This window comes from Pelmatolapia mariae, linkage group LG1, assembly GCF_036321145.2.
Source record: "Pelmatolapia mariae isolate MD_Pm_ZW linkage group LG1, Pm_UMD_F_2, whole genome shotgun sequence".
In the NCBI taxonomy this organism is placed as follows: domain Eukaryota; kingdom Metazoa; phylum Chordata; class Actinopteri; order Cichliformes; family Cichlidae; genus Pelmatolapia; species Pelmatolapia mariae.
In genome coordinates this window covers 7508916-7521697 of record NC_086227.1, presented here as the reverse complement: position 1 = coordinate 7521697, position 12782 = coordinate 7508916, and the positions used below count along the sequence as shown (strand labels likewise).

The following is a 12782-nucleotide window of genomic DNA, read 5'->3' as shown; positions in this document are numbered from 1 at the left end:
GAGCTGCGTGTTCACCTGGACAGACAGCATGGCTCATGGGAGCAAGTCTGTATTAAAAAGTGACTTTTAATATAACACTAGAAAAGACAAGATTATTCCAAAGGCTAAGAGCAGAGCTGGTTTTAAGGTTCCATTTAGAATACATATGTATGTATTTAAAGCGCCAAGAATTTTTTAGGATTTATAGGATAGAGTTTGATCTCCGAAACAACTGTGGTACCAACCAGAACTATTAAAAACTACAGCCTAGCCATGCAGATCTGATTGGCTTCATAATCTTACCCAGTTAAAAGCCATATATCATTTCCTTCCTTAAGAATTTTTACAGCTTCGTTCAGATGAAAAATGCCATAACGCGCACACACACACACACACACATATTACATCACTTTTTAAAAACAACATTCTTCTGTCTTCCTCATTTTTCACAGAGAAATGTTATTTATCTCCCTTAAAAACAGTAGGATGCACTCACAGATTCACGAAAACCTCTGTGAAAAGAAAAAGAACATCTTCCATAAAAATCGACTTCCACAAAGTGTTACAAAAAGACATAAAACGACTATACAAATGAGTCATCGCTAAAGTCAAGCTAAACACTCTTTAAACTGCATAAACGGACGACTTGTCACATTGAGAAGCTGCAGGCTGAGCGTGCTTCATGTTAAAGATGACGTGACATTATCAAGCGACTGTGCCCTGCGATGCCAGGTCCAGCATGCACGAATAGCCCAAAATCTCAAAGACATCAAAAAGAAAAGAAAAAAGAAAGAAAGAAAGAAAAGAAGACCTGTCCAATGTCAACTGTCACTTAACCCTCACCACCACCATCCCGCCAGGCCCCAGCAGCAGGTCAGGGGTAGAGAGGGAACTTAATCAGAGGGTTCTCCTGTTACAAAAGCCCCTCCACTCCTGCTGGCAAGCAGTGGCAGGCCGACAGAAACAAAAGGCAACTGAACGCGACTAGCGCTTTGTTCTCAGGAGAGCTGTGACTGCGACTGCTGCTCCACCACAAACTGTTTGAGGTTAAAACAGAAGAAGGGATGCCGAGGTCAGGGGTAAACATGAGGCTGGGAGCTCTTTATATGCCACTGACTCGTGAACACAGACTACTGAGGCGTTTTCAATTCTGGGAAAGTCTGATTATGGCGAATCAATAGTCTCATAATGCGAGTGAATTGCTCTTCACTTTCTTATTATTCAGGCTGATGCATTTATTTTAGCCATTTGCTCTCAGTAGGGTCTGATGTATAATTTCAGTAACAGTTTTTTTTAGTCTAGTCTACAGAGACTGCTAGGTCAAACTGACTGAATAGGGGAGATGGAGGACACCAACCTGTACAGCTACGTGCATCTCATTTGCACTTGTCACCATTCCTTGTTAGAGTGAAGTAGAAAGGGACCAGTGTAGCAGAAAGACGACTGCACCACCCAAACATCTGACTGTCTTTGCTGTTTTTTCTAACCCATTTGAATCAATGAATAAATCGAAGGCGTGGGTAGAGATTAAAGAGATCTAAATCTGGGCTAGCATTTCCATTACAACCGATCTAAATCACAACCATGTGACCCAAATAAACAAAGGTGAAGAAGCAGCAGGGAAACCTCACACCAAGCGCCTCACATCAGACAAAACAAAATCTTGAACATATTTTAGTTCCTGAAAGTGGATCATCATCTGTCATCTGGAGACACTTTTGGTTTTTAAACCAGACAACCACAAGCAGGAACAGACTCTGGAAAGAGGTTTACCTTCAGGGTGTAGGTGAACCACAAACTAATAAAGAAATAACAGCATTACAACAACAGCAGTGAAATAGTCACCAGTGAAAAGCAGACTGTGTAGCTGCTGCTTTAAGAAACACTACAATTAAACATATTTGGTCCAATAAGATTTTTTTTTTTTTACCCACCAAGCTGGCAGCCTTAGTTCAGCTCACACTGTTTTCTTAATTATTTCAGTTAAAATACAATTAAAGCAAATCAATATCAAGGCCACAAAAATCTACCTTTAATCCAAGGAATATGAGTATTTGTGAATCGTGTTTAAAACAAACAAACAAACAAACAAAACCCTGAATATTGACCAAAACACTTGCAAGTGTATTTAGGAGTAATTATTTCTAAACAGAGCAGCCTTATTAATACCAATTTATTTATCCAGTGTATGAAAAAAAAATTAGGGTGTGGGGCTTCTGTCTTCATAGCCTTTATTGTGTTGCTTAGCTAAATAGATTACGACTATCCACGCTCTGTGACGTAATAGAGACTACTCTACTACATCTTTTTTCTACTCTCAAGTAGAAAAAAAACCCTGAAACTGAGCGGCAGGTTATTTGTACATAAGATGACTGCATAATGTATTTAATGTGAAAATACACCGCTGCAACAACATACGACAAAGGATGGAAAAGCATATTAGGTCTCCTTAACAACTATACCGTGCCACCCAACACTTAAAACATCCACCGTACCTACCGCTGAACTAAAGTGTGCTGTATATACAGTTTTGATTCGTTTTGCATATCTATATACATATATACTGTCAAATCTTTATGTGCATACATCATATATAGTAAACAGTTATCCATTCCAACATTTTTGCAAGCTGCACCCTGACTATAATATTAGGTTAATGTGCTGGTATGGTGGTGACACTACAGAGCCTTGTTGTTCTAAATGGCTGGTTCGCCTCAAGAACTCAAACAAACATGAAGCAAAAGCAGAAACATTCTGTTTTCTCCTGTTTTTACTTTTGGTCTGCAATGACCAACTGAAGCTCTGAGGAGAAGGTGTTTGTTGTGCTGTGCTCACTGAGAAATCAGACAAAAGGAGGGAGCTTTAGAACTTTTCTATTTACAAATCACACATTTATTCAACAATTATATCACCAATTATGTGAGCCTTTTCATCTTCAAAGCAACCCCCCTGCTGAAGGGTTCGCGTAAACAAGGTTTAACTTGTTTATCCACAACATGATCGAAGAAAAGCAGGATCTCCTGGACGGAGACACAGTCCATTTCATGTTAAAAATGGAGTCACATGGGTGGAAAAGCTACTATTACCGACTCGGAGATGGAAACGTCCTGTTGAATTATCATCCCGCCACCTTGAAAGGATTCTTCTGTCACGTGACTCTACATACTGAGTGACCTCCCTCTTTGCAATGAGCCAACTCATTTACGCAGACTGAAAAAAAAAGCTGAATTTCACCGAACGCAAACACGACAGCATTGGCTCAGAAACGGGTACAGTTCCTCTCACTGTGCACAAATCCAGTTCCAAAAGCCATTTCCTCTGCTGCTTTTACAGCTCTCCTCTAACAGACTAGAAAAAGGAAATATGGCACATAAAAAAATCCTTCAGGAGTTCATTAATAAAACCAGGACTGTGCTGAAAATGAAAGTGTCAAAGCCGTGCGTGTGCTTCTCTTGGCGTTTCCTCACCAGCTCGTGTCAGAATATCCACGTGTATTGATGCACCGGTAAATGATTCATACTTACAATCTCCTCAATTATTCACAGGGCAGGAATAATTAACGAGGCATGTGGAGAAGAAGGACTTTGTTAAATGTGGAAGTTTTTTTCACATGTAGGGGGGTCGGGGGAAATTCCATTTCTGTGCATTGCAGTCAATGTAATGAGCTCAGGTGTCTCCAGTGACTGATTTTAACAGACAGTAAACAGTAATAAAGCACCAGCATCACAAGGGAAAAGAAAACATTTTAAGACTCTCTGTTCTCTACAACCTCACTATCGCTTGAGGGTGGAGCATCTCTGTATTCACCAGTGATTTTTGGGTGTGAAGCTGTACAGGTTGGCTATATTCTTTTTTTAAATTTTGGCTTTCTCAGAATTTTGAAAAACACTTCAAAATCCTGCCACATTTTACAACATACACATAGATGGATGCAATTCTTATTTTCCTTAATTTAGGAAAAGCTTTTCATTTATCAGATTAAAATTATAATTTTTTCTGGTAGTATCGACATAGGTAATTTCCACCGCTTTGTATTAAGATAAAATTGAATAAAGATAAGTACACGAGGAATTACAAAGCAATATAAAAATCTTTTCTCTCCATTGCTTAAATGTTCTGGACGGCAACAACATTTGTTTTTTCCCCCAATCTCTCGCACGCACGCACGCACGCACACAAAAATCACTTTAAATCCTAATAAATGCTAAAAATTATAACATGTAAGAATAAATTCCAGGCTGCTCCTAATGCTTCTAACACAAAGAAAAGCTGAGGGGTACAGCGGGCTCACTGTGAAAATAAAAAGAGAGGAAAAGGCAAAAACACCATTGTCCATATTAACAGAGGTTTTAAAAATGCTCCGAATGCTCTTAACTCAGCAGAGTCCCTTTTCAGGTGCCATTAAAAAACTCAGAGTGAGGAATGGACAACAACTTTGCAGCGTAGGTTCTTCTCCCTGAGGCACTGCCATTGGGCCTTCATTAAAAATCCCAGCATGATTCTTGTTAGTGATGCTGAATCCATGCAGGGAAACTCGTTCCGTAATGACAAACATGATTTAACGGGGCTTACAGGTTGGGTCTGAAAGAAGATATCACAAGTCAAGGAATAAAATTCGAGATTTAAATCGGCTATTCCTCATGAATGGATAAATAATGTTGTTCAATCCGATTATATCTTTAATGACACAAAAACGTCTCCCATCACCGACCCTGGCGGTGATTGAGAAAGCTTTCTCTGCTGACACAGTTTTGCTGGCTTGCATGGCACGCACATCCAGTGGGAATTAAATAAATTAACACTCCAAAGGCGTTAATGGCGTAATGCAGTTAAATCATCGAGCGAGAAATGCCAACACATCTGCGATCAAGATCAACCACCAACAACATCATCTCTGCCCAATCTAATCCGGTGCACTTGATTAACTCCTCGTTATTACGGGCCTGGATCGCGTTTCTCCCTCCAGTGTTTTATGCTGGGTGGGTTTTTTTTTTTTTTTTTTTTTTCTCATGTCTCACCTGCACACTCCACTGCTTAAAATGTGATTACAAAATCTTAGGTTTAGGCATAAAAATGTGCAACAGTAGCTCTTTCCACCTGCTCAAAAGTAAGGATTTCTAGTTGGGCACTTTTTACATTTTTGACAATTTCATGTTATTAATAATAACAATAAAAAAAAAACTACCAACATGTAACTGATTGGAAAAATTATCATTACTTGCAGTACAACTAGGATTTAATTCCACTTTGAACCTGAAGAAATTAAAGGTTAAGAGCGATCCAGTTCAGCCGTCTATGTCAAAATGTTAAGAGATATGACTTGCCACCAACCTTCCCCCGAAGTCCAGTAACATCATTTAAAGTCTTATTAAATCCTGAAATGTAAATGTTTTTCAAGAGCTTTTCAGGAGTCCTTTTAGTTTCAGCTCTGCCTGTCTGTCTGTGTGTGCCTGTGTGTCAGGCCTTCCCACAGTCTTGCCCAGATCCTGCCCAAATTGGATACGAAGTCATTAGTGTCCCAACTCGAAGCATATGTTCCAAGTTGCTGAGCATTTCATTTCACAAGACGATGACGAGGGGGCTGAGGAGAGGGAGTTAAAAGGAGAAAAAAAAAGAAACACAGTCGGCACAGAAAAATAAACCAGACGCAAACTGGGCCAGACTGAGCCTGTCGCTCACTCACACACAGAGGCAGGGGCGTCCCATGCTCCGAAGAAAGTCCACTTTGACTTCGGGGTCACGTTCCACAGCATCAGCTTATGAGCGCCACTGTGTGCGTGCGTGACTCTCTACGTGCTCTATTCATGTTTTCATATGCGGGTCAGGGAATGATACCTTCCACGCCACACAAAAGGCACTGCTGTACTCCATCTGAGAAATCTAAATATTCTGTCTAGGACGGGAGGGGAAAAAAACATTAGAGCGAGGATTATATTTCAAAAGGCGGGCAACCCCCCACCCCCCAGCCTCCACCCCTCTCTTTGCTTGCAGAGAAGCAACAACTTTATTTATGTCCAAATACTGCGGATGCAGTGAGAGAACGGCGAGCAAGTCGGATCATTATCTCCCAAATCTAAACAAGCCTTTACTTTCCTCGAACAGAGCTCGTATTCTATAAGCACTTAAACATAGCGGGGGTGGGGGTGGGGGGGATGGGCTCGGAGGATTGTGTGTGTGTGCGTGAGCGCGTGTAATCTCAGGGTTCCCAGACCGAGTTTAAGAATGACAGGGTAAAACACTGCAGGCTCTGTGGAAGCCAGGAAACAGCCTAATGTATTTATCCAAACACATATCTGCTGAGAGGCCCCATGGCTTTAACACATCCCCTTCTACAGGGGCTTCACCTCCAAAAAGAATCACACTGAAAACTGGATTTAAAACAAACCCACTCTCTCCCCCCCCCCTCCCCCACAATGAGCAAAAAATACAACAAGAACAACAAAAAAAACCTGATTACAGTGATTATAGGAATAAATACTGAGATTACATTCTCAAAGTTTTCAACCACTGTATTATTACATTTTTACCACTCTGTTCCTCTTGCACTGAACTGAAACTCCAGCCGTAGACCCTCTTTCACAAAATAACACCAAAAATACACCTTATAACGACTTTCTTACAGCCGCATCTGTTCTCGTTTGTCATCGTCTGGAATAAAAGTAAAACAGTCTCCAGATGACGAATGAAGATGATGATCCACTTTTAGAAAATGTTTTCAAGAGTTTCATTGTAAACATCAGGAAGATCCATCCTTTTCCTACTTTGCTTTCTCCCCCTCCTCCTCTTTCCATTTTCTTCCAAAAATGTTTTATGTAAGGCACTCACAACTCAACTTATGCACAACTGCTGCAGCACTGCAAATAAAAAGGCAGTGAGAAACCATAGTAAGACTTCCCAGGGAACCAAAAACAAACCCTGTCAATCCAAGAAGCATAAAAATAATAAATCCAAAAATAAACCATGGTATTTCAGAAAAAATGTTACCTCAGAGAGGATGCGTTTGTTTTTCTTGGTTTTTTTTTTTTAATTTTTATAAAGACAAAACAAAAATATTGTGTGGATGTTCTATTATTTGCCTTTTCAAAGACTGCGGAAGCCTCTCCAAACATCAAACCAGACTCTGTTCTGGTGAATCCTGTGCTGCTCGACATGTGTTAACCCAGACTCACGACGGCGCATTTGTTCTGATTTTTAATGCTGTCTTTGCGATTCATTAAAATAGGACTGATGTAACGCAAGCTGATAGGTGAGGTCGCCTCTCTTTTCACCACACTCGGAGGCATGGGCACTTGCTGTACTTGGCAGCCCCACTTGCAGCTGAGGAATCCCAAATCAACACAGTGGCACAATCGTGAGAACACTGCCAACACCAAGAGGAAGGCAAAACTCCACTGAGTTGTTTACAATACTCCATCTCCCAAAAATAATCCTGCTTACATGAATGTGATTATTATGCACACACACACACACACACACACACGCACACACACACAGAGGATTGTGGGACTATGAGTGTTTCAGGCAAACAATATTTAAAAAAAAAACAACAAAAAAAAACTTGTCTGCCAGATGTTGCTGCTCCCTAAAGTGAAACAGTGCAGCTGTTTGTTGAAGATCTTGGACTGACTAAAAACATCTCCTTTATGATTGTTTACATATCTGCATTATCTCAGTCTCTCACACTTCACATACAAAATAAATTAATTAATTAAAAAAAACTCCAGTTCTACACGACAATACCAACAGCTGCCATCTCGGTTCAGCCTGGTGCAAACACCCTGCCACCACCGCATCTGCAGCCCAAAGCAAAGACTTCTCCCGGCCTCTTATTTGGCTTCATACACGCCAAGGCGACATGGTTACTCCACTTAATACGTTGATTTGCCAATTTTTCAGCTTCACCTTTGATTTCAGTGTGATCTGAGAACGCTGTAACTGCGCAACAAGATCGAACATGTGTGCACAAATCTTTAATCGTGGCTCTGCAGCTCTCTGGAACAGCGTCTCAGCGATCTCTAAGATGTGATTTTGAAGGTGCTGCAATGAAAGGATTCTCACAAGTCAATCATATGTTGTTGTTTTTTTGGGTTTTTTTTACCATAACATTGCCTAAACTGACAATTTTATGATTACCATTTTCTGTGCTAACAAGGAAAACTGTGAGGGAAAAAAAGCCTTGAGCTTTGCTGTGATTTTACCCCCAACAACGTAATTATATGTGAGGACTTGGGAACGGCACATTTGTACAGACCTCACTGTGAAAGCTGCCTACAACAAAGATTAGAATGCTTTGGTTAGCGCTCTGTGTTTTGGCGTGGGCTGGATTTTCTCACATTATTGTACATTTTGGTGTTTTGACTTTCAAAAATTCAAAGCAGCGTCACCATCGGCACTGCTCTACAATGTTTATTTCGGCCATAAATTGCATTTATCCCTGTGTGTTCCGCTCATGATGTAGAAAAAAGAAAATAAATTGATGGGCTGTGCTTTTCCCAATAAATAAATGCACACGTAAAGGCAAAAAAATGAAAAAGAAAACAGGAGAAAAGAAAGAAATGACAAACAACTCCATTACAGCGATGATGGAAACTACAAACAGGCTCTTCAATCTCTTCCTGGCCCTGCTGCAGGTTAACTTCACAACATACACAGAGAATAAATGTCACGAGCACGCAGTGTACACAAAACCAGCAGTCACCAACCTTTTGGAAAAATCTCACAACTGCTCTAATTGGAAGAAGACACAAAGTGAGCTGCAGCTCTGTTAATATCTGGTCACAGCTAAAACACAGCGTTGTAAAGTGTGTTTGTGTGTGAGGGTGTGTGTCGAGGGTTGATGGGTCACAGCGCTCTGACCCACTAATGAGAGGAGCAGCATAACCACATCAGACAAGAGCAACACTAAGTAACTGGTCTAATAAATAACTAAGGAGAGCGCCTTAATGCAGACAAAGCGTCCACATACCGCAATGACAACATGGCACAAATGATAACCGTCTCACAGCGAGACCGCAGCACACACCGGTGAACAGTACGCAACAACAGCACATGCAAGAAAGATTAAAAAAATAAATAAATAAAACAACACCACAAGTTAGAAAAACCAGCGCAAGTGTGTGTGATGCACAGAATCAGTGTTAGTCTGCAGATGCTGCACTTTTGTTCAGTGCTTCACTGCCGCTAAAACTTTTATTCACAAAGAATGGTTTGTATTGCGTTAAATCACACACCACCATACACTCAGTGAACAAGGGCCAGTGATATCAGGAGTGTAAACAGAGACTACATTAAACCTGCTGGCTTCCTGTATTGTTCTTAAAGCGTATGCATGATTCTGAAATTAGTTTAAAATGTCACAGAAAGTGCAGGTTTATAAATGACACTGCTGCAATGTGTCATTTAAATGTTCCTCGTGACCAACTCAGTTTGGAATAAAGATCACAAATAAAATTCATTTGGAGAGAGAGAAAATATTTCTTTCTGATTTAACTTTGCCAGCTCATAACAACTGTGTGTGTGTGTTTGTGTGTGTGTGAGCGTGAACTTACATGTGGACGTGTGGGGGCTGGAAGCGGCTCTGGTTGATGTTGTAGTGCGTGAAGGCCTGTGTGGGGTTGGAGCTGTACTCGTCCACAGTGATGGTCACTTTGCCATGAGCCATCCTTCCACAGTTTGGACATGAGATGCTGTTCGTTCACCGAGATTCAGCAGCGAGCCGTGCGGCGGTCATCCTTCAGAGCCGCTCTCCAGAAGCCCAGGAAGCCTCCCTGCAGCAGCAGGAGCAGCAGCAGCAGCAACCCGGCCGACTGACTCGACCACGACACACTGCACTCTGCACCGACAGGAGACACACACACACCAGCTGCTTTAACAAGGCGTGCACTTTCTTCTGAATACACTCACGAGCAAGGGCTTCGCATAAGAAAATAAAAAAATATCGCAGGTTAGACTTATACATTTTAAAGTGAAGCTCTACCCAAATGCAAAGACTAAAGACAAAGCATGCATGCATGCAGTGACGGCATGTACAGTCTTATTCAGCTTCAGAGAACAGAAACCACCTGAAATTTGCTAGAAAAAAAAAATCCTCAAACAGCTCATCAAACACATCCTCATAAAAGCCTCAATAGAAAAATACAATGAGGCAATTTAAACACAATTAGCAGATGTACTCTACCTTTAAAAGCAGCAAGGGAATTTCTTAAGAGTGAAGTTTACAAAAAACTCTTCTCTGACTTTTTAAGCAAAAATTTCTACTCTGGAAAGCACTTTATTAGCTTCAATGAAAACATATTTAAATGTAAAAAAATTAAATTAAAAAATTTAAATCACTACAAGCAAATAAAAAAAACCCCCAAAAAACAAAAAGAAAGGCTGCAGGCAGAATCTCTGCTGGTGAGGAATTGCTGCAATTGCTTCTATAAAATGAGAAATTCTTCACAATGCATGCATCAAAGAGGTCTCCTTCCCCACTGACTGTAAGCCAAGCACAAAAACATATCCATGCTCCAATTTTGAAAGGATCCACTAGCAATTAATGAGATGCTATGGCATCTCTGCTCCACTGTACAACAAAGACTTAAAAAAGAAAATGCTGCTATAATGCATCCCTGGAGCTCACTCACCAGATCCGCTGTGAGTCTCCTTGCACCCTGAGCCTCCCTCCTGTCTGACCTCCCTAACTGATAGTAAAGTGGCCACTGTGGGCTTTGACAGCCGTTTTATACCAGACCTCCTGATGCAGCCATGAGCAAGAGAAGAAAAGAAAGAGGGAGAAAAAAATGCCCTCAATTTAACAAGTCTGTCATATCTTTTGGAGGGAAATCAACAAAGCTCGAGAGTTCACATGATGGTTAAATCCTTGGATGGAGAAGTGAGATAAAAACAAAAAAAAGCAGCTGCTGGATAAACAAGACCCCAATTTAAACTTTGTTTTTGTTTTTAAAGAAAATGTCCTATTTTCACTAAAGCATTGATTTATGTTTTCTGGGTCGGCTGCATCCTGCTTCCTATTATGCACGCTATAAATTTAAGTCAAAAAGATATATGCCAGCCGAGAAAAACGTGGTTAAACTAGACTTTTAAAATAAAATAAATAAATAAAAATTAAAAATGCATGAGCAAAATCTAAGCAGTTCCACTGCACACTCAACTCTTTACATTTCAAAGTGTGGAAAAAAAAAAGAGTCCCATTAAAATCCTTGTTACACATGAAACAAGTGTATTGATCTTCCTGGGCCTTAAATTAAAAAAAAATGAAAAGAAAATTCACTTCTGTACAAAACTGCCCTATCGGATGTCCTGCACTTCACCTCCTCTGCAATCAGTGCAAAATCTGAACCTAGTAGTGCTACCGCTGCAGTTACTCGGAAAATTTGCTTTTTCTCTGCAAATGTAGGCCGAAAATCTGTGTGCAGCATGCTCCACAGTCTTCTGATTTTGTGTGTGTGTTTCTATGTGTGTGTCGGGCTGCCGAAACTCGCCTGTCTGTCTGTCTCTACCTTATGGCTACAGTAGTAGCAACTAGCACTCTAGCTTAGCCTGCTAAACCTGCCCTGGCAATAGATTTTTTTAATTATTATTATGCACGCTGTAGCTTCGCGTTGAGCTGCTTATCTGTAACGTCGGTGCGCGCACACATGGTCGGTGCAGTCCTCGGATATGTAGCGCGCTCGTACGCCAGCATATAGCTAACTTCACGAGTAGAAATCACTCCGGTAAGCAGAGGAGGGGTTGAAGGCGAATAAATTGACCCTTTCTGATAACACGCACACACAACGATGCATTCTATGCGCCGCTCGCTATTAACACCGCCGCTTGCAGGAACGTACACAAAAAGAAAGGTCCGTGCAATCCTGAACTCTGCTTCTGAGATACTAAATGCACCCAAAGGTGGTCAGTGTCACAACACCGTCGCGCTAACCTCTGGCTCTTCCTCGTAAATGACAAGCCACCTTATAACCGACAGCTTTGTGTCAGGGGTTTCTTTTTTTTTCCCTCCTAGTCTCCTCTCTTTCCCCCCTCATTCCCTTCCCTTTTCGGTCCTCAAAGAAAAGCGGAAAGGTTGTTCTACCTTCGTCGTGTGGGGGGTTTTTGTGCGTGTTTTTTGTGGCCGGAGAAAAGAGTGTCGGGTCGGGGTCGCCCTCTACGCAGCGGCGGCGGAGGAGGCGGCGGCAGCGGCGGCGGAGGGACGCGGGTCCATGCGGCAGCAGCAGCAGTAGAGCGGGCAGGTTCGTACGCGACCGTCCGGGGGTTGCAGCAGGCTAGGCAGATAGGGCAGAACCTTCGACCCGGCGGGACCTCTGCTGGCTCCTGTGGAAAGAAACCAGACAAGAAGAGAGCGGAGGGGGTAAAAGCCAGAGAGAAGGACGAGAGACACTGACAGACAAGAGGGGAAGAGAGAGAGAGCGCGAGAACAGCTTCGGTCTGACGGAGGGGGAGCCGGAGTGCAGTGAGTCGAAGCTGCCACTGGGGTCAGAGAGCAGGAGCAAGCACAACCCCCCGCCACCTCCCGTGCGCGTGCCCTTACCGGCGGGCACACGCAAGAGGCAGGAGAAGTGGAGGGGAGGGCGGGGAAGGAGGAGGGTGCTCGCGCAGTCCCGCTCTATGCTGCATTCACTTACTTTCGGAAATGGCAAGTCTTGTCAAATGAATGAAATGAGTAACGATGATTAGCCAGGATGAGTATTTTTTGTGTGTGGTAACAACAACGTTGCTTTGGCATAAATAATACTTTATTAAACCACAATGCATATTTACATAATTATTATTTTAAGCCCATGTTTCTAAACTGCCAGCTAATT

General features: G+C 41.9%; 1 protein-coding gene across 2 annotated transcripts in view; it reads right to left on the bottom strand.

Moving 5' to 3' along the window:
• The window catches only part of mpped2a (metallophosphoesterase domain containing 2a), a 71725-nt gene extending 59224 nt beyond the window's left edge, over positions 1-12501 (bottom strand). Inside the window, exons 1-3 of one of the 2 annotated variants that reach the window (XM_063471017.1) lie at positions 12053-12501; positions 10605-10714; positions 9528-9811 (exon numbers count right to left, since the gene is read on the bottom strand). In XM_063471017.1, the coding sequence (XP_063327087.1) occupies positions 9528-9640 (113 nt within the window). In that variant the 5' untranslated portion in view covers positions 9641-9811; positions 10605-10714; positions 12053-12501. The remainder of the gene's footprint in view (positions 1-9527; positions 9812-10604; positions 10715-12052) is intronic. The other variant, XM_063471008.1, reaches the window with a different exon arrangement.
• Between the last annotated feature and the right edge of the window lie 281 nt (positions 12502-12782).